A 22,300-nucleotide genomic window follows, 5' to 3' on the forward strand; every position below is an offset into this window, starting at 1 on the left:
AACGGGAGATGCTAATTTTCCACATCATACATTCTGCTACACTCCTTATTTGGAGTTTAGACTCCTTTTACTGGAAGCAGGGCTTATTGACAGGTATATGTGACACACTTCCCCAAACCCCCAAAACAAGTAAAAATGTCCCTTGTTTATATATTTGTGTCCCAGTGTCAACTTGGCTGTTTCTTGAATCAAGTTCACAGATGAAGTTCATGAGGATCAAGAGGGAAGGCGAAAGGACATTGGTTCCAGCACCTGCGCTGTTAATAAAGGTAAGCTCAAAGCGTTTTGATGCTGTTAGCACATTTACCTACTGATGACCAGCATCAAGAGCAACTGTGGGTTCAGTATCTTGCTCAAGGGTACTTGATACTGTTGATGTGTATGTACAATTTAGAAACTGAAAGGAAAACAAGACTCAATCCTATCTTTGCAATCACCACATCCATTTTTAATGATCATTTTCAACTGCATTTTGTCATAGTCATCACACCACTTAATCCCATTCATGAGGTACCCATTATAATACAGTGGAACCCGCTTACGTATGTCAACACTCGTCAGCCTGACTTGACGTCAACATAAGTGGTTGTCGACATAATTGAAACTTTTATAATCATATTTCATACTCTAGCAACGATAGTGGTAATTTTGTAGTTTGTCCTCACTACAGGGACAATAAAGCTTTTGTAGATTCCAAATCTTTCTTACAGTGCCTAATATCAAAAAATCCAGGTTAAGACTGCCACGCTTCTATTTTGAAGCTTGCTTTTTTTTTTTTTTAAACTTTTGACTTAATTCCTGGAACTTTATTTAATTAAAAAAATTCTAAAATGTAAAAATTATTTAATTTAAAATTTAAACCTAAGAAAATACAATCAAGAAAAAAAAACATATTTTTTTCTGTAATATTTCAACTGCCTGCTACGAAAATAACATTTCTCATTTTTCGAGTTTTTTGCTGGGTTTTTAAAATTTATTTTCCAACTCTTGACTTTATTCCCATAATAACTAAACTTAAGAAGATAAACAATTTTTTCGTCTTCACATTGTTGGTTTTTCCATTTCAGTTTGGTTAAAAAATGTACAACTATCATAATATCATGATGTTATTCCCATAATAAAAACTTTTCCCCAACCTAACCAAATATATTTTTATAAAAATATATATTTTGTTTGTTTCTCATAATATTATGAATTTTTTTTGTGTTTTAATTATTACGAATTCTTGTTAGATTACAACTTTTTTTCTCTTAATAGTTTGACTTTATTCTTGTGACGTCACGACAATGCTAATGTCCCCCGAAACTCCCCCGAACTCAACATAAGCGGGTTCCACTGTATAGAAAAACCGCTATTCCATTTTTAAATCAAACCATTGTCCCCAATCAGCAGAACCATGGCCGATTTGTCAAGGTTCTGTCCATAAAAAGCTTTCACACCCTGCTTGACTTCAAGCGTGGGTCAGTCATATTGGACGGAAACCGGGTCACCTGGAAAACACAAAAGACAGCATTAGTGCTTATTGGTATCTTTCCATTTTCTAATTCCACATTATTTCACCAAAATCTATTTCGATTTCCACGCATTAGTGTTTCGTGAGCAGGTACCTAATTGCTCCACCCCAACGAGATGAAGTCACCTCTCAGCTTCTCGCTTCTGCTTTCTTGTAAGGCTCTGCGTCTCCTGGCGGGAGGCTGACTGCAATCCTGTGTGGATGATGCAAGACAAAACGGTTCTTGCTTGTCAGTGGAAGTACAGAATGCGCGGGTTTGCAGGCACGTGTTGGCAACTCACCGGGGAACAGTCCTGATCCACGCACAGGTTGACTTGGCAGTGCAGGAAGAAGTCTCTGCTGCTCACAAACTGGAACATACGGAACGAGAAGTAGTTGTCCTTTCCCATCCCGTTTCCTTTTATTTCCACGGTACCGTCATTGAGGTCCGGACAACTGCTCGGGAAGAAAACACGCATGAGAAGGTGCCGTCCATGGTGCCCAAATGTGGTGCAGTCTGGAGTGTGTTCTCACCCATCGACAATGAGGTCATATTTCATGGCTGCCGTGGGCGAAGGATCACTAGTCACCCAGCAGGAGTCGGTCACCAGTTGGACCGCCGCCCCTTGTAGTCCTTCAGTGGTCAGCTCGATCCAAACCTCCTGATTGAGGTCCACATCCATGTCCGGGGTCAGCATATTGGTGCGCGCGGCGTCCGTGTACGCGTTCATGAACAAGGTGTAGTTCCATGTGTGCGATACCACGTGATGCACCGAAGAGCTGCGGGACACATAAGAATGACCCAGGTATCGATCGTATCCTCATCTCCGGGTGTGACCTGAAGCTCCACCCACCTCTGCCTGATGTTGAAGGACATGGTGCTCACATCCGGCTGCGTGTATACGCACGAGAAGTCCACTTCCAACAGGTTTTGCCGTGTGACGATGGCTCCGTTTTGAGGTCCGCTCACAACGATTTTATTCTTGTACGCAACATGGCTGCTGTTTGTCTGCACAGAGAAGAAATGCTCATCACAAACCTTGAGCGGGTCCCAAAGGTGCTCTTTGCACTTTTCACACGGAATAATTCTTTTATGTCTGTGTTGGGGACTCACGTTGATTTCTGACCCGCAATTGTTGTTTGTGTCGAAGTTGAAGGTTAGTGTATGGGTTTCGCTGTCTAGCTGACCTGTACAGGTGTTATCAAGGAGATGCAAACTGGAGAAGTCGATGCCTTTCTCCTCCAACAGGCAACCAATCAGCGAGATGCTCGCCGAGTTATCCTGGCACATTGTCGCCTCGCCTATGCAAGCACAATCCCGTTAGCGAAGGAAGCTTGCGGAGGGTAGCAGCGATGTTAGCGCACCCATACCTAAAGAGTCTTCTGCCTTGTACCCGGAGGCAAATATGGCACGGCAGAGGCAGCCGGTTCCACTGAGCGGGGACTCTCCACAGAACTCGTGGGTGCTGCAAGTGTGGTTCTGACAGTAGGCATGATGTTCCAGAGCTGTGCATGGACGGGAACATTAGGGTGAAATTCAGGTGCTGCAGATGGCAACACCAAATTTGTTACTTAAAAAAAAACAACCTTCAAATATGCATCATAATTTCCGATGAACAAACTGACACATGGAACCGTGCAGCAAATTTATGGCTAAGTTCGAAACCTGTGACATCTCATTTACTTCAACACTACTACCAGTCGTTTAAATACTGTGACATTCAATATAACAATCTGACCCATGGTGTTAACGACCCTAAACTCATCACACAGCACAGGTATAACTAACAAATGTATAAACATGTACCAATATAAGTTTTTTTAAAAATATTTTCCCACAATGAATTGCGTCTGGGCACAGCATTCATTGGTGCCTGGCCGGGCACTGCAATGACGTCACCCTCCGGCTGGGATCTGGGCTCCACTAATGGACAGAGGCAGCACTGCAGTTTTAAACTTAACTTCTAAAATAATTCATTTTAAAGTGGTATTGGTACATGTTTGTATATTTGCATTGTATACCTTTTGAGTGTTTCATTGTTAGATTGTTATTTCTTCCTCTAAATTTCATAGATGTGGTTTATACGCCGGTGCGTTGATTACACTAAAAGTGTCCGTTACACAACGGACGCTGACAAGGTCGTAGAACAGGGGTGGGCAAATATTTTGATTTCTGGGCCGCATTGAGTTAAGAAAATTGTCCGGGGGAGCAGAACATATATTTAACACACACACACACTATTTTATACTTTTAATTTTTCTTGAATTATTTGTCTAATTTTATATTATATGTTATATCCCTATCCCAGCTGTCTTTGGGCAAGAGGCGGGGTACACCCTGGACTGGTGGCCAGCCAATCCCAGGGCACATATAGACAAACAACCATTCACACTCACATTCATACCTATGGACAATTTGGAGTCGCCAATTAACCTCGCATGTTTTTTGGAATGTGGGATGAAACCGGAGAAAACCCATGAACATGCAAATTCCACACAGATATGGCCGAGGGTGGAATTGAACTCGGGTCCCGAGTGCTAACCACTCAACCGCCATGCAGCCCAGTTTTGTTGTTTTTTTTTTTTTTTTACTAAATAAGACATCCGACTTGCAAGTCATGTTGCCAGTTTGTATGTTAAAAGTTGAAATACTTAGAAAGCAACTGGCGGGCCGGATTCAAACGCTTGGTGGGCCGCATGTGGCCCCTGGGCCGTAGTTTCCCCACCCCTGTTGTAGAACATTATAAACAGGTTTTCTATGCTCTAACATCACTGAAATTCATTTATCACAGGGAAGCAATTAACTTGTGGTAAACGGACAACGGACTTCCGCGTGTGGCACTCTTACGGCAGCCGGTGGAGGACCTCCAGTCTCCCAGATCGATCCCATGCTGCAGCTCACAGGTTTTGTCGTACGCCTCAAAGAACTGGCACAGGAGGTTGTCCACGGAGGGGTAGTTGCTCATAGTGGTGTTGCATGACTGGACGTGCGGTTCTGCTGGGACTTTCCCATGGCAAGCAGTGAATGGATTTGACAGGAGCAGGGAGCAGCTGCGTCAGTGATCGCGAGGGTCAGAGTTGCCATGGAGATGAACCCCGAACATGCTGCTGTTGGAGTGCGCTTACCGTCCCGTTGCAGCTGTATCGCCAATTACAAGATCATCGCTTTGGGGCACAGTAGTACATCTAAGGCAGAACAAAGCAAGCACATCAACACCAGATAAAACCTCAGCAGGAGCCGATGACCTGCTTGAAAGCAGTCCCTACCCTTCATCGCTTCGGGCAATATCAGGTACGGACGTCGCTGGATAGGTAGGATCGCCAGCGTGGCCACATAAGCCCGCTAGAGACTTCCCATCAGGAACTGAGAGCAAGGAACAGAACTATCCAGTCAATGTTGGGTTCCAGGTGAGCTCCAAACCAAGACACGCTACACACCTTTGATGTGCGCGCTGTAGCCATCAAAGAAGACGGTAACAGGGTCGTCTGAAATGTCTGGGTTCGAAATACTGATGGTCACACCAGTCGAGTCCCTGGACAGCATCACTCCGTGGACCAATGTGGCCTCGGGGGTGAGTATTTGTATTTGGCCATCAACCTGGACGAAACGAAAGCACACGCGCAAGTCTACTCAAATGTCACAGTGACGGGGTATTGTCAGGCGGAGCTCAGCGGTCATCTTCTTACCCAAACCCTTCCGCTTGTTTCAAGAGAGATGATGACATTGGGAGGGAGGAGCAGGTCCACACTGTCCAGGAACGGCATGATCTGACTTCGGCGATCCTTGAAGGTCGCCACAAGTTCAAACCCGGGATTGTTGACGGGCTGGAGCAGGCTGTGCACACAGCGGTCCGTGATGGAAACTACATTGCCAAAGAACTGGATCACTTGGGCGGCGGTCACCGTGCACACACGGTACATGGGATTACACCTAAAATGGGATAGAAGCCGATCAGTCAGCGTGTGTGTGGCAAAATCTGATTCTTTACTGCAAAACCTGCCAAAACCAATTTACGTATTATCGCCTTGGCAAGTCTCCGTGGCTCCACAAGTTGATTCAGAACTGGTATCGGCCGCCGGGCTGCAAATGGTCGTCATGCAGATCGTTGGGTCAGTCAGAGTGTAGGTCGGTAAAATTAAAGTATTGTCTGCAGATTGAAAGAGCTGGGTCAGTCTGCCATGCTGTCAATCAGACAAGTCAAAACGGGCCCATGAAATCATGACGTACCCTCCAACCTGCAGCCACTCATATCTATGTACTTATTATTCTCCCCCTCAGTCTTGGTGAAGTTACTTGACACCACTTGGGAACCGATTGTTGCGTCTACGTTCTGCACAAAGGACACGAGTGTTCACGCGAGTCATGCATTGAACCAAATCTACCTCACATGTCCTTACAACTAAAGGATCCAGATACATCATCAGATGCACGCTCAATGCCGTTTGGGATCCAAATTTCATCCAGGTAACAATCATCTGAGCACATGGAAAAAGACAATAAGATAATTTTAGTGCTGAGCAATGGGGTCAAACTGTTAACTATTAGCATCCGCCCACCCCCAATACAGCAGTCTATGTTCCTGTTATTGAACTGGAAAGACTCACATTAGTTCCGGAACTGCTGGACAGGTTGGTTCTCAAATAGCAGGTCAGGTCATCACTCAGCTGCGGCAGCTCGGCCTTGACCGACGCTCCGAGCGCAGGATCGGCGGCGCTCTCGACCGTCGTTTCCACAGAAGTGGGAAGGTTTCCAGTTGTGATTGAAACGCAATCGGGAGCACTCGCGACATTTATGAAGCAGTATGTCACAGCGCTTTGTCCAGTCTGAATCTGTTAATATGTACACAATTAGAATAACGCAGAGTCCTGCCATGGTACAAAGTACAGTGCTACTCACTTGGACAGATGTGAACAAGTTCCCATAAACACTGAGAGGACAGTCCTCAATAGCAATGGTTGCCATATCCCCAAATGGCAACGATTGGACCAAACCATTCTGGCTGCAGGTTACTGCTGCATCAGAGGATAAGACAAACATTTTGGTCAACAGATGAAAAGAAGAGCCTAGAATTAAAACTGTAATGGGAAGGTTTTCTCACCTAACAGCAGGAAGAGCAGCACGCTCGTCTTCATTGCTGAAAGAAACAAATGCGGGTGGAAAAAAAGGGTTGGTGTTAGCTCGTAAACTGCACACATTAGCATCCTCAGCTCAAAGTGCCACTGCTTTTCAGAGACGCCTACTGTTGTTAAAATTTCCTGTTGTCTAAACCTCGGGTCAATTGGGAATATATAAATACCAGGGACGTCACCAGGATCTGAGGACGGGGGGGGGCTTAGACCCCTGGGGATGTACAGGATATGAATGAATGTTGTAGACATTCAAAAAAATCCAAAAAACAAATAACAAACAAGAACCGAGATATAACTTTCCCACTTTTGGACAGATTTAGTAGATATACTCAATTGTTTTAGGCCACCATTAAATGTACACAAGTACACACAATCTACACTGCAAAACCTCTGCTCAAGCTCTGCAACCATTCTGTCCAGTGGACAGTCATCAATTATATCATAATCATTATCATATTATTAATTAGCCTATTATTATTACTATTGTCATTATTCTTCTTCTGATTATTACGACTACTACTAGTAGTAGTAGGCTAGTATTAGCCTGCATATTGGCTTGCTTATTAGCCTGCTTTTGCCCTATTATTATATGAAATTTATCAGAGATTTTTTTGTAAAAAAAAAAATCAAAAGAAATTTTTAAAATTCAATAAAAAATACTAAATTATTTAGGTGGGCTTAAGAACATTTTAAATTAGGCCTAATGACGCCACTGGTCAATACATTTGATTCCAATATTTAGTCTAAATTTGTGCTTGTCTATTTCCAGCGATATTTTATTAAGTCGAATCTGAAGCGGTTAAACACATTTATGTCTCGTTTTAACACAGTGAATCCGGTGTAAGTCGACATCCCCTCACATTGACACAAGCGATCATTGATGTAAACAAAAAAAACACCCTGTTTACCCTAATTTCATGTCCTGTCCTCGTGACAGGGATAACATTAAAAGGTGACCCATCCTCCTCATTTCAGGGGCTTTTAAAATGATATTGATACCGGTGGGGGTATGATTGTAAGTTTTTTTTCAATAAAATATTCAAGGTTGTGTATACAGGATGAATTTGCATTATTCAACTTTTGGCCGAAAAGCTCTGATTCCTCAGCCCGCTCCCCTCACCATGCATACAGGAATGTGAACAGTGAGGGGGGAGGGCAGGGGAGAGGAAAAAAGACGATTCCAAACTAATCTCAGAGGGGGGGGGGGGGGGGGGGGTACAGTGTGGGGCTGTCAAAGAACCTCTGCATACATAGGCACAAATAAGCACTATTTTAAAACATAAACACCAGACTTACACCAGGGGAGAGGGGAAGGGGGGGCGTGGAGGTGTTCCCTGAATTTTGAATATGAATGCAACATCAAACTGCGCTTTCAGTAGGTCTCCCCCAGAAAACAAAAAAAATATAAGTGAATTTCTGGAAGATTTTCAACCTTTTAAATACAGTTTTAACATATTAGAGCCCTCTAGCCTTGCCTTAACACCCCTATAGTCACCGTTTCACGCAGATTACCCAATATAGTGTACATAATAAGAGTGAAAAAGGCATAAATATGACTCGTGGGGTGTGTTGGTTCCCCGAAGGGAACAGAATGATTGGCAGACAGGAAGTGATGGCCGCAACAGTAGCTCATGTTTTTATTAAGGATTATTATTTCACATTATTATATGAAATAATTCAAACCTGCAAAAAAAGCCTGTTGTGTGTGTCATCGAGCATTACAGTAACATCACTGACACCTTGTGTCCAGTGTAGAAAACTCAAGGTTTTTGAACATTTCTGTCGAGTGCCTTGGAATTGTATTTTATTTAGCCAATTAGGCAAATATATGTAGTATTAGCTTAAATATAGGCTATATTCAACCCTAAATCAGCATGATTTATGAATTGGCATATATTTCTGGAAAACCCTCGAACTGGGAAATGATGACAGTCGACTAAAACGTACATGAGCCTACCATAGGTGTTTCAAAAAGCAGCATTGGGCCTTGGAGTCATCTCGGTCTGTGTCGACCTCTGATGGTTTTCAATTGTAACTCAAATTTTCAATGCAATTTTCTGCCATAATCTACTCATCAATCACCAACCCAGAACCCTGGTCTAAACCCCGGTCCAGCCTGTGTCTACTTCCACTGACCTACCGTGTGCAGCGTTGATGGAGCAGAAGGAGGGGAGGGACTGATGAGCAGGATGAGGTCTTCGGATGCCTTGAGAGCTTCGTCCCCTGTCCATCCGTTTATATAGACCATCCCCAAGTGCACACCTTCCCACTGCAGGCAAGTGGACACATTCTTTGACTATTCCAACCTCCCAAACTGGATCAGAAAGAATGATAATTAACGTGAGAAACACGTTTCCAGTGTCCAGTCTTCAATTATTTGCAAAATGGCACAAATTGCTGGTCTCAAAAAATGACTTCCAACGATAAAATACAAAGGCACTTTTGGATTTTTTTCGGGGGGCTAAAATGGCTTAAAGGTGACGTCCAGCATAAAGGACATACGTACGTTGTCCTTGAACCATTTGCTGTGTAACGGCATGGCTAAGCTGGATTGTTATCCCGAAGTCTTGGCACTGAGTACGATTCCAGTTTCAATGCACTGAATGACCTTTTTTTTTTTTTTTTTTAGGTTTTCACATATTTTTTCAGAAACATGAATACAAAATTTTGCAGGTATATGAACTGGAAAATACAAATAAGCCGTTGCTTAATGACATATAGTACTTAGTACTTCCGCATCGTGTTCTACAGCATTGCAACATTTGAAACAAATAAAGGTGTCTGACAAGTTGGAAATGTCGTTGAGGGCTGTTGTGGAAAAAATTTCTATCATCCTAAGTAGGATAGAGAATGCCTGAAATAAATACATAGCTCTGGCAGTTTTTATTACCTTTGCAAAACAAAGGGGTCAGACAACACACAGTATGCATGGCGGTCTGTAGGTGTCTGGCCAAGAGTGGTCTCTCGGCGGGAACTTTTATACTCCATAGCATGCAAATGAATTACATTACAATAGAAAAGAGACATTCATGTCACTCCCCCGATGCCACCCTCATGTATGGGGGTTAGTCTACACACCCAACCTTCTGGCAAGGTTTGTCACACCCATGCGAGACAACCTCCTAGGGTCAACCATTTGGTGGGACCTCTTGATGTCCCCTTGTCCCATGAAGGTAAAGCTTTGATCAAAGAATGACCTCCTCCGACACTGCCCCTAACCCCAGGTTACAGATAGCCTCCTGCTGTGCCACCATCTTTGAAGGGACAGCAGGATGTGCTCGGATGCAAATGTTGAAGCTCTACAAAAGGCCTTAAAGTAATTCACACAATGTGTAACCTATGTTATACCTGTGAAATATAAATTTTTCCATCACAGGGCCTTTTCAGTAATCATAATTAATCATATTAATATATGAGGCAGCTTTTTTTTAAAGAAGTTTGTGGCAATTCAACTGAAAGTACCGGTTTTAATTATAGTGGACATACAGCAATTCTAAAATTCCTAAAATTGTACAACATGACCTGAGGCGGTACTTATTGCCACCTGTCTCCCGCCACTGAGTAATAGTTTGAATGCACTGAAAAATGTACCTATACTTATAGGTATAGCTATACCTATATTCATAAACATATATATTGAAAATTGGTCCTTACTAATTCTTTTATTTATTTTTTATTTTTCTTTATCCCTAACTCCATGGCTTCCAGACAATTTTGTCCATAATTGTTTGTTAAATAAAGAAAAAAAATGCTTATGATTTGCAGATTGATACACAAATATCAGCTCTTCAGGCTCTAAAGTCAACTCTCGAATCAAAATATCAATACTATCTACAATACAAGCAGTTGATGTTTGCTAAATACAAGGATGAAGAGTCTTGAACCAGTCATGATGTGCTATATATATCACTATATTGACACTTATTATGGTACCCATTATGTCATTGGATGCTCATATCACCTCCTACTTCGCTACGTGACAAAGGATGTGGTTGCTGCTGAACCTTGGACGACAGTCGTGGGTCATTAGGGTAAACAATAGTGGGCTACCAACACACTACCACCACCATATTTTACTGTTGGTATTACAGTACAGGGCAAAAGGATCTGACACATTTGTAGGTTAAATAAAAGGCAAATAAAGTAAAGAAACAAAACATTTTTATATTTTTGAAAAGTACATATAATGCCATTTTGTTTCATTATGTTTTGAAAATTAAATCAGTTCTGGTGGTGCGAGGTCGGTCGGTTGATTTTCGTTTCAATGCAAATCCAGTATCTCTGAAGTTGGTAACCCATAATAAGATGGTGTTTCCAGCTGGTACAGGATCATGTCTACCAAGATTGAAGTGCAAACGGAACGCTAGTTGTGTTGTTACAGAAAGTTACAGATTTGTTTGTTTTGATAAACGTTTCCACGATGAAAGCGCCATGCTCACCAGTCCAATTCATGGCAGCAATTGAAAAAGAAACCAAAAACAATGGCATTATAAAGAAACAAAGCAAAATGACATTATATGTACTTTTCCAAAAATAACAACTTTTTTGTTTCTTTACTTTATTTGCCTTTTATTTAACCTACAAATATGTCAGATAATTTTGCTTGATCCAAGTGGCGTTACTTTTACGCCAAATGTAATGGGACACACCTCCCAAAAAGTTCAATTTCCCAAAGGTCTTGGGGATCATCAAGATGTTTTCTGGAAAAATGGCGACAATTTTGTTCAGCAGTGGTTTTGGTCTTGGTATTCTGCCATGCAGGCCATTTTTGCCCAGTGTCTTCCTCACGGTGGAGTTAGGAACACTGAAGCAAGTGAGGCCTTCAGTTGCTTGGATGTTGTTGTGGGGTCTTTTGTGACCTCTTGGATGAGTCGTGGCTGTGGGTCATTTTGATTGACCGGCCAAGGTTTGTAGATAATGGCTCTCACTGTGGTTTGTTGGAGTCCAAAGGCTTTAGAGATGGCTTTATGACCTTTTTCAGATGGACGGAGCTCATTCATTTTCTTTGTCGTTTGTTCCTTCATTTCTTGAGATCATGATGGCATGATGTCTAGCTTTTGAGGAGATTTTGGTCTACTTCACGTTGTCAGGCAGATTGTATTTAAGTGATTTCTTGATAGACTACAGGTGTGGCAGTAAGCAGGCTTGGTGTTGTTTGGGAAATTGAACTCATGTGTGACAAACAATAGTTATGTTTTATGTTTTAAATAAGAAATCAGGAAACTGGGCAAACACCGCTGTTAGTATGAAATGTTATATATAGGATCCGGCCCCTTTAACAGTACTACACATGTACTATATGACATAAACGGACCCATTTTTTACAGAAATTACTCCTTTGGCTCTCTAATTTTAGACAAAAACAACATTTTTGTCAGTGGTATTTAAAAAAAACAGGTTTGTGGCAATTAAACTGAAAATACAGGTTTTAATTATAGTGGACATACGGCAGTTCTGAAATTCCTAAAATTGTACAACGTTACCTGAGGTTATACTTGAGCGGTCATTTCCACCGCCCAAAAACTTGACCTTCCAGTTTGTCTGCAACTGGCAACATCTACAAGTTTGCATACTCTCACCATAAGCGTGGTGGACATATTCAATTTGGGTCCTTTATTTGACCGGGTGGAATTGTATGATTATACAATGTAGTGTGTATCCAAAACAAGAATTGGGTGCACATGTTTGAATTTATTTTGGATTCTGTTCTGCAGTTGGTGTTTGGCAATTTGTTCTGTGCCAAACAAAATGATGGCTCTTTAATTGGATCAAAAGGCAGCATTTCTTTCTGTGACCGCGCACCATTTTCTATTGTTCCGTTCATATTAGCTTTGTCGACCAAACACCTCAGTGAGTGTTGACTGTCGGAACGACGGCTCGGCATCTCAAAGTGCAGCTTGATGGGAAAAGACGGTCAGGTGGTTATGGTTTTTTTTTATTCTGTTATGTTGACATTTTTTTGTTGCCATCGCTTTTGACGAATTTGAATCGCAAGGTCCCCCTGCTCAAGACAAACACAAAAACAGCATGCACAGTTGTCCAATGAATGCCTGAATGACTCAGACAAGGCTTTGGAGAATGTGGTCAGATCAGATCAAAATTCAGCTCTCAGGCATCATCTTGACATGTTTGGAGGAAGAGAAATGCTGAAGGACTGCAACGGCCCCATCCCTACTGTCAAACATGGAGGGGGACACGTTCTACTTTAAGGCTACGACTGAGCAACTATAAGAAAGGTCTGACTTCTGCTTGCCAATTTGGGTTTCACCACCAAGAACTAAAATTGGGATTCGATACTTAATTTCTTCAACCAAATTCTAATTATTTTTTAATTTTGTCTCGGTCTCTTGTCTATAAAGGAGTTGTAAATGACTCATTGATGTCCTACACTTTCGGCAAAGTGCCCACTGGTGGTCAAGGTTTTTGCCACGGGGTCGTTAAGCAAACCAGTCAAACCGGGGGACAACCTGGCAACCATTGTATCAGAGATGAAATATCCTTAACCAACTAGTTTTGCTGATGTTTACGTTCGGTTGTAAAAGCTTTCCCTATAACAGGGGTTCCCAAACTTGACCAACTTAGGGCCCACCTTTGTCCTATAAACAGTACATTGACGAAATGCTGCGTTCTCAGAGCACTTAACTTAATAATAATAATTATTATTATTATTTGTTTAATTTATAAGAAATTATTTATTATAATAATTTATTGTATAAAATATAACAATATAATAATAGTAATAATAATAATTATTATTATTATTATGTTTGCAATAAATTGCTTACATGTTTTTTCTCTTCCTCACATTTCTTTTAGCATTTTGCATAAATGAGAACCACTTTAAAAGGGACCTATGAGTTTTTTCTCAATGTCTCAATTTTTTTTTCAACCTGCTCAATGTGACTTCCTTATATGGAACACACTGAGTTGGACCAATCACAGTGGAGTGGGCGTGTGCCAGTAGGCTGGCCGTGGGTGGAACTGATTCAAAAAGACCGTTTTGGAAATTCAAGGAAATACAGGTGGAATAGATGCAGATTCTGGAATATCTCATTATCAGTTATCAGTGCACCAATAACCAGTAACCAGTGCAGAACAAGGTTATTGTGTGTAGCTGCTCTGTAGCAGTACACAACTTCATACAAAGGGCAGAAAAATGAGCACAGAAGGTCACCTTTTAGATCCAACAGAGCAAAATGTCTTAATATTTTGATCAGGAGTTCATAGAGATATGGCTCATTGATTTGGATGTTTACTTTTTGGTTCATGTGGATTTAAATCTTACTGTCAAAAAACAGTAAAAAGATATTTTATAAGACTCTATTTGGAAAAAAAAACATAGTAAAATCACATTTTAATGTGGACCTATTTTGGAATTGCCTTAACTTTTCCGCCCTTTTTGGTGCCTTCATTTCTTCATAAGGGAATAATATTTAAATCAGCAGGAGATCAAATCTTAAATCTAAATTTTTGTGTATATACTCCATAACAGATTTTACGGGGGCGTACTTCCGAGCATGCAGTTGCACATAACGTCCGCTGGGTGCCAGCAAAATCCACACTGGTGTATAACAGTGCTATAGCAACAATACAGTATCTGATTTATTGCTGTCTAAAATAAAATAAAAGTACATTCAAGAACCATCTTTTGGGATGTGAATATGAATAAATGAATAAATAAATAAATATGAATAAATATGTATTCCTAAATGAAAATACAGTTTCACTTTTTTTAACATTGTTTTTGTCTGGATTTTCTGTCTTTGTCTGTTAAAGTAAACATAGCATAAAAAATCTTGACTGTCAATATCCTTTAAATTGAAATCTAAACATGGATAAAAGAAATAATCATGTCACTCTCTTTCCCCCTTTCTTACCCATTGTTTATGATTGTTATGCAATAGGATGGGGGAGGGGGGGCTTACTCCCTGAAGTGCAGTTGCCATATTGCTGCTGGGTGTCAGTAAAACTGGACTCTAAGAATGAAGCCCTGGCCTCATCGTCTTTCTGCACACGGCAGAGGCTTGGTCACCTTCTCCACCAGAACACTCATCCAGGTAACGACTGAAGCGGCTAAACTGAAGACCATCAATGACTTGCCGGGCCCCGCCTTCTTCACCACGCTCTACTGGTTATTTGTCAAAGGCTATGCGGACAAAAGCCACTTGCTACAGGTAAACAGATGTGAGACTAACTACATTGACATTATGGGTCCATCCCTCAGCTAATGTAAAAACAGTAACTCAATACATTGTTGCAAAGTTATGGTGAACAGTACCTATGTTTACTCAGGGTCTACAGAAGAATCTCTACGGGCCAATCTGGCGCTCCAGATTTGGCCCATTTGACTTGGTCAATGTGGCGAGTCCGGAGCTCATTGCTCAGGTGATCCAGCAAGAAGGACGCTACCCGGTGCGAGCTGTGCTGCCACACTGGAAGGAATACCTGGACCTGCGGGGACAAGCCTATGGGCTGCATGTAGAGTGAGTGCATCTTCCTCCACACTCCAAATATCTTCCTGTAACTCACTTGACAAGAAAAGTTTCATTGCAGGTTTACAGTGGTATGACCCCCCCGCCGATCATTTTCAAGATTTTCCTTTATAAATGACTGGTTGTCGGAATCAACCATTTCAGTTAAATATATATGTATTATAATAATATATATATAATATATACACAACCCCATTATCTTTATGGCCCCGGGTGAATAATCGTAAATGCCCGAGACATTCATGGTCTTTGGTTCGACCCCAAAATGAGCTTTGCAAAGATAAAAAGAATTGTGGTCTAATAGTTGGTAATGGTTTTATTTCATTTGAACATGCATCAGATTACAATTGAATGCATCACATAATCAGTTCCCAGTTCCACATGTCCAAAAGGAGTAGGAAGAAGCAAAGCTTATTAAATCCTACCCCTCCATCTGGTACTTTTACAATCGGTAACTGTTACATTTGTTCACTTCCTGCTTTCCTAATACAATAAATTAAAACATTTAAAAAAAATTTTTTTTTAATTTTTTTAATTTTTTATTTTTATTTTTTTTATTTTTTTTTTAATTTTTATTATTTTTTTGTAATTTTATTTTTTGTCATGTACCGAAGTACGAGGTGATTTGACCATCCAATGACATAATGGGTACCATAGTAAGTGTCAATATAGTGATATATATAGCACATCATGACTGGTTCAAGACTCTTCATCCTTGTATTTAGCAAACATCAACTGCTTGTATTGTTTCTTGAATTGGCTCATCGTTGTGCATTGTTTGAGTTCCTTACTCAATCCATTCCATAGTTTGATTCCACATACTGAAATGCTATGGTTTTTTAACTTAGTCCTAGCATATTAGTGTTTCAAATTTAGTTATTCGCTGAGATCATATTTCTCCTCTCTTGTAGTTAATTAGTGATAAAGGTATTCAAACCAATAAAACAACAATGGTGGCCAAATTTATGCACCTGCCCTACTTTTGTTTTAAATAATTACTGCACACTTTCTTTAAATCCTATAAACTTAATTTCGCTTCTCATCTATCAGTGTGTTGGTCAGCTGTATGATATATTTAACTGAAATTGCTGATCCAAGCAATCCAATCAGTGATTTATAAAGGAAAATCTTGAAAATGACCAGGGGTGCCCAAACTTTTTCATACTACTGTACATTTGCATTTATAAATGACCCCGTGTGGAAGGATTTGTGGAGGCCATACCTCCTAACACAAGGCTCAGCAATCCATGGCTCCGGACTTTTTCATCCTCCTTTTGTGGCTCCAGCTGGTTTATGCTAATGTGTTTACAAAAAATAAAGGGGGTAAACCATCGTATTTTATAAACCCCCGTTTGAGAACTAGTGCCCAAACCCATCCTACCCACCGTCATAAATAAAGACCAAAGTTCTATGACTTTCTAGCAAAGGACTGGAGTGGCACCGAATGCGGAGTGTTCTGAACTCAAAGTTGCTGAAGCTGCAGGAAGTGCGGGCCTACGCTCCCATCATCCAACAGGTGGTTGAAGATCTCCTGCACCGCATTGAGTTCCTCCGGATTCGCAGTTCGGACCAAACTACTGTTTCTGATGTGGCTGCTGAGCTCTACAAATTTGGCTTTGAAGGTGACACCCCGTTCCAGTGATTCGGGGGGGCGGGCATAGAGGAGGGCACGGCCTATAATTGAACCTTTCCTGAACCACATCATTTAGGTATATCATCCATCCTGTTCGAGACCAGGCTGGGATGCCTTCAGGAAGACATTCCTCAGGACACGTTGCGTTTCATCACTGCAGTCAATGATATGTTAACGCTGTCCGAGACTGTAGTTGTCTTTCCACGTTGGACGCGCCGTGTCCTGCCATTTTGGAAGCGCTTCGTTCAGGCTTGGGATGACCTCTATGGCACAGGTGGGCTACAGCAGAAGACTGGAGGTTCTTGTGGTTTTTGAGTTGAAGGAACTTTTGATCCTGCAGCACGAACACTCATAGACAGAAGACTGACTGAACTCCAAGCGCAGATGGACCGAGGTGAACTGACGGGTGGGTTGTACCTGACTTACCTGTTGTCCTGCGACAAGTTGAGCCACTCGGAGATCTACACCTGTGTGACAGAACTGCTGCTGGGCGGAGTCGACACAGTAAGATATTCATTCATCCTCAGTTGGTGAATAGATTTCTCCACATTTCTACATTTATTCTACATTTCATGTGTGAGAGTGTTGCAGACAATCAGCGAACCTGGGTGGGCGGGTATTTAGAGCACATAAGCGATGAGGATTGGCTAAGATTGCGTCTTCAGCCGATCAGAGAACTTGGGTGGGCGGGTGTTTTTAGAGCACATCCAAAGTGAGTCATAGATACAGCATAGCAAGAGATGGTGAGAAAACTCATGAGCCGTACGTTTTTGTCGCCGTGAGTCCGCGATCTTGTGTCGCACTACCTTGTTCGTTTGCAACTTTTGATGTTTTTACTGATGTATCTCTACTAAATCTGTCTAAAAGTGGGAAAGTTATATCCCGGTTCTTGTTTGTTATTTACTACATTCATTCATATCCAAAAGTGTTTGTTGAGTATATGTTGTATGTCAAAACACTTCACATTTCAAATGGACGGGAATTTCTTATTTGTATTGGAATAGCAAGGAGAGAAAGGGCATGGAGCATATTTCCACTAAGGAATGCTCATACAAAACAAATAGCAGCCTGCATGAATTCCTGGGTCACGACAAGGCTTGTTTGTCTCACTGGAGCACCCACTCGAAAGATCCAATATGTCTGGACATGAGCCATGCAGGAACCAGCATGCACATTGCCTAACTGGTAGAACCAGTGGTTGTATGTTGGTGTTGCTAACCAGCTGATGTGATGGTGATGATCACAGACCTCCAACACGCTGTCCTGGGCCTTGTACCATTTGGCGAGGGACCGGCGTGTTCAGGATCGATTGTACAGTGAGGTCAACGGCGTGTGTGCCAACAGACGGAAGCCGGATACAGATGACCTGAGAAGGATGCCCTATTTGAAGGCTTTCATTAAGGAGACCTTACGGTGAGCTCACAGATCATTTGTGTCACTTGTACAAGCATGTGACGACATCCAGATCCAAGTATTGTGTAACAAAGCATGTCAGCAGACCGTCTTGTCCAGCTTATATCCCGTAGTTCCTGGCAATGGACGCTTCACAGCAGAGAACGAGGTCATCGTGGACAACTACCGGTTTCCAAAGAAGGTACAGTTTGATGCCTTTGGGTTCTCCTGTGAGCTCCAGAAGAAACATTTGTGCACTCGATCACATTCCAGACTCAGTTTCATCTGTGCCACTACGTTGTCAGCCATGACCAGACACAGTTCACCCACGCTGATGTCTTCATGCCGGAGCGGTGGCTTCGTACTCAGGTCTTCCAGCACCACCCATACAGCTTCATCCCCTTTGGTGTGGGTGTGCGAGCCTGTGTGGGGAAGAGGGTGGCAGAAATGGAGATGTACTTGGCTTTGTGTAGGGTGAGTGGCACGTATGTTTGGCTTCCCTTGTGGCCAGAACTAAGAACTGGATCACGTTTGAACTTGACAGCTGATGCAGCACTACGAGGTACAGCCGGGAGATGACGGTGCCGCCATCGAGGCCAAAACACGAACGCTGCTTGTCCCTGCGAAGCCCATCAGCCTCCGCTTCCTGCTCAGAGCCTGACAGAGAATTGCCTCACCTTGTGAATTTTCTCTGTAGTTTATTTTCCAAAATCCTGATATCACACATTTACAGTGGTGACATCCTTCCAGATTTTGTAGGTTTTTGAGAAATAATTATTATTAAGAGAGAAGAAAAATCCAAACCTGCATGGCCCAATGTCAAAAAGTGACCCGTTAAAAAATAACTGTGATTTATCACACCTGTGTTCAAGTGGAAAAGGTTATGAGGCCATTTCTAAAGCTTTGAGACTCTAGCAAACCACAGAGTGAGCCAATAGCCAAAAATGGCGAAACTAATGGTGAACCTTCCCAGGTGTGGCCGGCCAACCAAAATGACCGCAAGAGCACAGCAACAACTCATCCAAGAGGTCACAAAAGACCCCACAATAACATCCAAACGACTGCAGACCTCAGTGAAGGTCAGTGTTTATGATTCCACAACAAGAAAGACAGTGGGCAAAAACAGCTTGCATGGCCGAGTTCCAAGACCAAAAACCACTGCTGAAAAAACAACAACATTAAGGCTCATCTCAATTTTGATGATCCCCAAGACCTTTGGGAAAATACTCTGTGGTCTGATGAGACAAGTTGAAGATTTTGGAAGGTGTGTGTCCCATTACATCTGACGTCAAAGTAACACTGCATTTCAGAAAAAGAACATCATACCAACGGTAAAATAAGGTGGTGGTAGTGTGATGGTCTGGCGATGTTTTGTTTTCTGCTTCATGACCTGGAAGACTTGCTATGATAAATGGAACCATGAATTCTGTCTACCAAAAAATCCTGAAGGAGAATGTCCTGCACGCATTCAGAATTCTACCCAAGAAAATGTTCAAAATGATTGGATTCATATGGAAATGCATGTACTATAACAGCTCAGTGTAGTTACTAATATTAATTTTAAGCTATTCTTCGCACACTAACTCTCACCGGCAGCCTGAGTGATGAAACATGTCTACAAAAACGTGATTCTTCAGTATTCTTCAGCATATCATGGTGAACTTGAACTCATTCATTCATTACATTTACTGCCGGTATTGGGCACGTTACTTTAAAAAAGTAATTATATTTACCAGTTACTTCTCCAAAAAAGTAACTGAGTTACTCCACTACAAAAGTAACTAGTTACCAGTACAAGTAACTATTAGTAAAACAGTTTATTTAAACGCCGTTATTCCCGTCACTGTTTATTGCATTGGACAATAAACTGTAGCATAGTACCTCTGAGGCTTGCTCATTGGCTTATGTCATCATAGACTTTCACCGCTTGGACTGCTCTGTATGTGTATGAGCTTTTTCTCCTTAAATTAAATTGAAATTGAATTTTTTTTTTTCTTACGTATGTCCCATGTACTTCAACATTTACATTTTCTATTTACCTATTATACTTATTTTTCAGCCCTTTGTATTGAGTTGTGGACTCCTATAGAGCAGCTACACACAATAACCTGCACAGAAAGCTTTACAGATCTTCCAGAATCTGGAATCTGCAGAATTTCCTTGGATTACCAAAACTATTTTAAACTTTGTCAAAACTGTTTTAATTTATTCCACGGCCACTCCGCTGTGATTGGTCCCACTGCCAAGCGCTCCTTAGGACTTCTTGATGACTGCCAAATCCCACTTTCTAATTTTGTCGATATAGAAGTTGATAATAACTGAATCAATCACCTCTTTGGTTAAGAGCTACTGGTTGGAGACCCCTGACTAACCGCGTGGATAGGTTAATGTTCATGGAAGTTATCATATATTTGACTGTGAACCATTTCGGTTTTATCTTTGTACGCATATGTGCTTTTTGGCCTTCTGCTGTGTGTGCGTATGGAACAAGACACTCGAGATTGTGAAGAGGAAACAGAAAACATCTGACCACACTGGCACACAGAGGCAAGACAAAGTCAAAGAAACAAAGACAAAGAAAAAGGGACCATGAGGAGACTTATATATTTTTGTAAATGAAATCTAAGATGATGAATTTGAAAACGAAGGCACCAAACTATACATTCTTTGGAAACTGGTAAACTGAACTAATTCCATAAATTCTTCCTCATCAAGGTTCCAAAGTATGGCTAAAGATAAGATATGCCTTTATTCGTCCCTCAGTGGGGAAATTTGCATTGCACAGCAGCAAGAGTACAGAATCAGTTAAGCAGTACAAAATACACAATATAGAAAAATAAACAATATAAACAACCCAAGTATTAACAAAATTTGTTTTACCCAGAGTTATATACAAATACAGTATGTAGATAATATGAAACGAGATGAAATATATGACCAGTCTATACACTATGAGATCTTGGAAGTGAGTTAATATGAGGCATTATAGAAATACTTCACATAGAACTTAATATATTGCATTTAGAGCCTTAATATTGCACAGAGAATGGAGTCTGGAGTAACTATACTGAATATAAAAAACAGAGTATTGCACAGAGGTACATAGCGGTGTAGAAGTCTATTGGGAGCAGTTCTGGTTGTACAGCCTGACAGCTGCAGGAAGAAAGGACCTGCGCTACTTCACACACTTGGGGTGAAGCAGTCTATCGCTGAAGGAGTTCTCTAGTGCTATCAAAGTGTCCTGCAGGGGGTGGGAGTCGTTCTCCAACATGGATGATAGCTTAGCCAACATCCTCCTCTCTCCCACCACCTCCACTGGGTCAAGGGGGCAACCCAGGGCAGAGCTGGGCTTCTTGACGATCTTATCCAGTCTCTTCCTGTCCGCAGCCAAAATGCTACTGCCCCAGCAGACTACTCCCTGGAAAATGGCTGAAGCCACGACAGAGTCATAGAACGTCTTGAGGAGTGCCCCTTGCACTCCAAAAGACCTCAGTCTCCTGAGCAGATAGAGTCTGCTCATACCCTTCCTGTAAAGTGCTTCCGTGTGATGAGTCCAGTCCAGTCTATTGTTGAGATGAACACCCAGGTACTTGTAGGATGTCACCATCTCAATGTCCATTCCCTGAATGTTCACTGGTGTTTGAGGAGAGTGGATGCGCCTGCGGAAATCCACCACCAGTTGGTGGTTTTCCCCGTGTTGATCTGGAGGCAGTTCTGCTGGCACCAATCCACAAAGTCCTGTGTCAGTCCTCTGTACTCCAAATCATCCCCATCTGTGATGAGGCCAACGATTGCAGGGTCGGCAGAGAACTTCTGCAGGTGGCAGGTTGGTGTGTTGTATGAAAAGTCTGCAGTGTAGAGGGTGAAAAGGAACAGAGCCAGGACCGTTCCCTGCGGGGCCCCCGTAGTGCAGACAACCGTGTCGGACACACAGTCCTGTGTCCTCACATACTGTGGACAGTTGGTGAGGTAATCCAGTATCCACAATGTGAGGTGCAGGTCCACCCCTGTGTGCTCCAGCTTGTCCCTCAGAAGTGCTGGCTGGATGGTGTTGAACGCACTGGAGAAATCAAAGAACATGATTCTCACAGTGCTGGAGGAAGATGATGGCATCGTCCACCCCAGTGCCAGGTTAATCCTCCATAACTGTCATTTCATTTC

General features: G+C 41.9%; 2 protein-coding genes across 2 annotated transcripts; one reads left to right on the forward strand and one right to left on the reverse strand.

Moving 5' to 3' along the window:
* Positions 1-1,255: 1,255 nt before the first annotated feature.
* On the reverse strand, positions 1,256-8,853 carry LOC131104678 (alpha-tectorin-like). Its single transcript, XM_058052125.1, has 18 exons — positions 8,763-8,853; positions 6,592-6,627; positions 6,390-6,505; positions 6,098-6,322; positions 5,876-5,968; positions 5,729-5,823; positions 5,180-5,423; positions 4,931-5,090; positions 4,760-4,856; positions 4,619-4,678; positions 4,341-4,543; positions 2,864-2,998; positions 2,607-2,794; positions 2,347-2,501; positions 2,027-2,272; positions 1,795-1,948; positions 1,608-1,706; positions 1,256-1,490 (listed from the first exon to the last, which is right to left on the reverse strand). The coding sequence occupies exons 1-17, from the start codon at positions 8,851-8,853 to the stop codon at positions 1,608-1,610; spliced, it is 2,397 nt and encodes a 798-aa protein (XP_057908108.1). The 3' UTR covers positions 1,256-1,490.
* Positions 8,854-14,546: 5,693 nt separating this feature from the next.
* LOC131104481 (sterol 26-hydroxylase, mitochondrial) lies at positions 14,547-21,170 on the forward strand. Its single transcript, XM_058051710.1, has 9 exons — positions 14,547-14,796; positions 14,915-15,105; positions 16,537-16,736; positions 16,824-17,021; positions 17,088-17,251; positions 17,994-18,160; positions 18,260-18,341; positions 18,413-18,613; positions 18,684-21,170. The coding sequence occupies exons 1-9, from the start codon at positions 14,605-14,607 to the stop codon at positions 18,798-18,800; spliced, it is 1,512 nt and encodes a 503-aa protein (XP_057907693.1). The 5' UTR covers positions 14,547-14,604; the 3' UTR covers positions 18,801-21,170.
* The last annotated feature ends 1,130 nt before the right edge of the window (positions 21,171-22,300 follow it).

The sequence above is a fragment of the Doryrhamphus excisus genome, chromosome 16, assembly GCF_030265055.1.
Source record: "Doryrhamphus excisus isolate RoL2022-K1 chromosome 16, RoL_Dexc_1.0, whole genome shotgun sequence".
NCBI lineage: Eukaryota > Metazoa > Chordata > Actinopteri > Syngnathiformes > Syngnathidae > Doryrhamphus > Doryrhamphus excisus.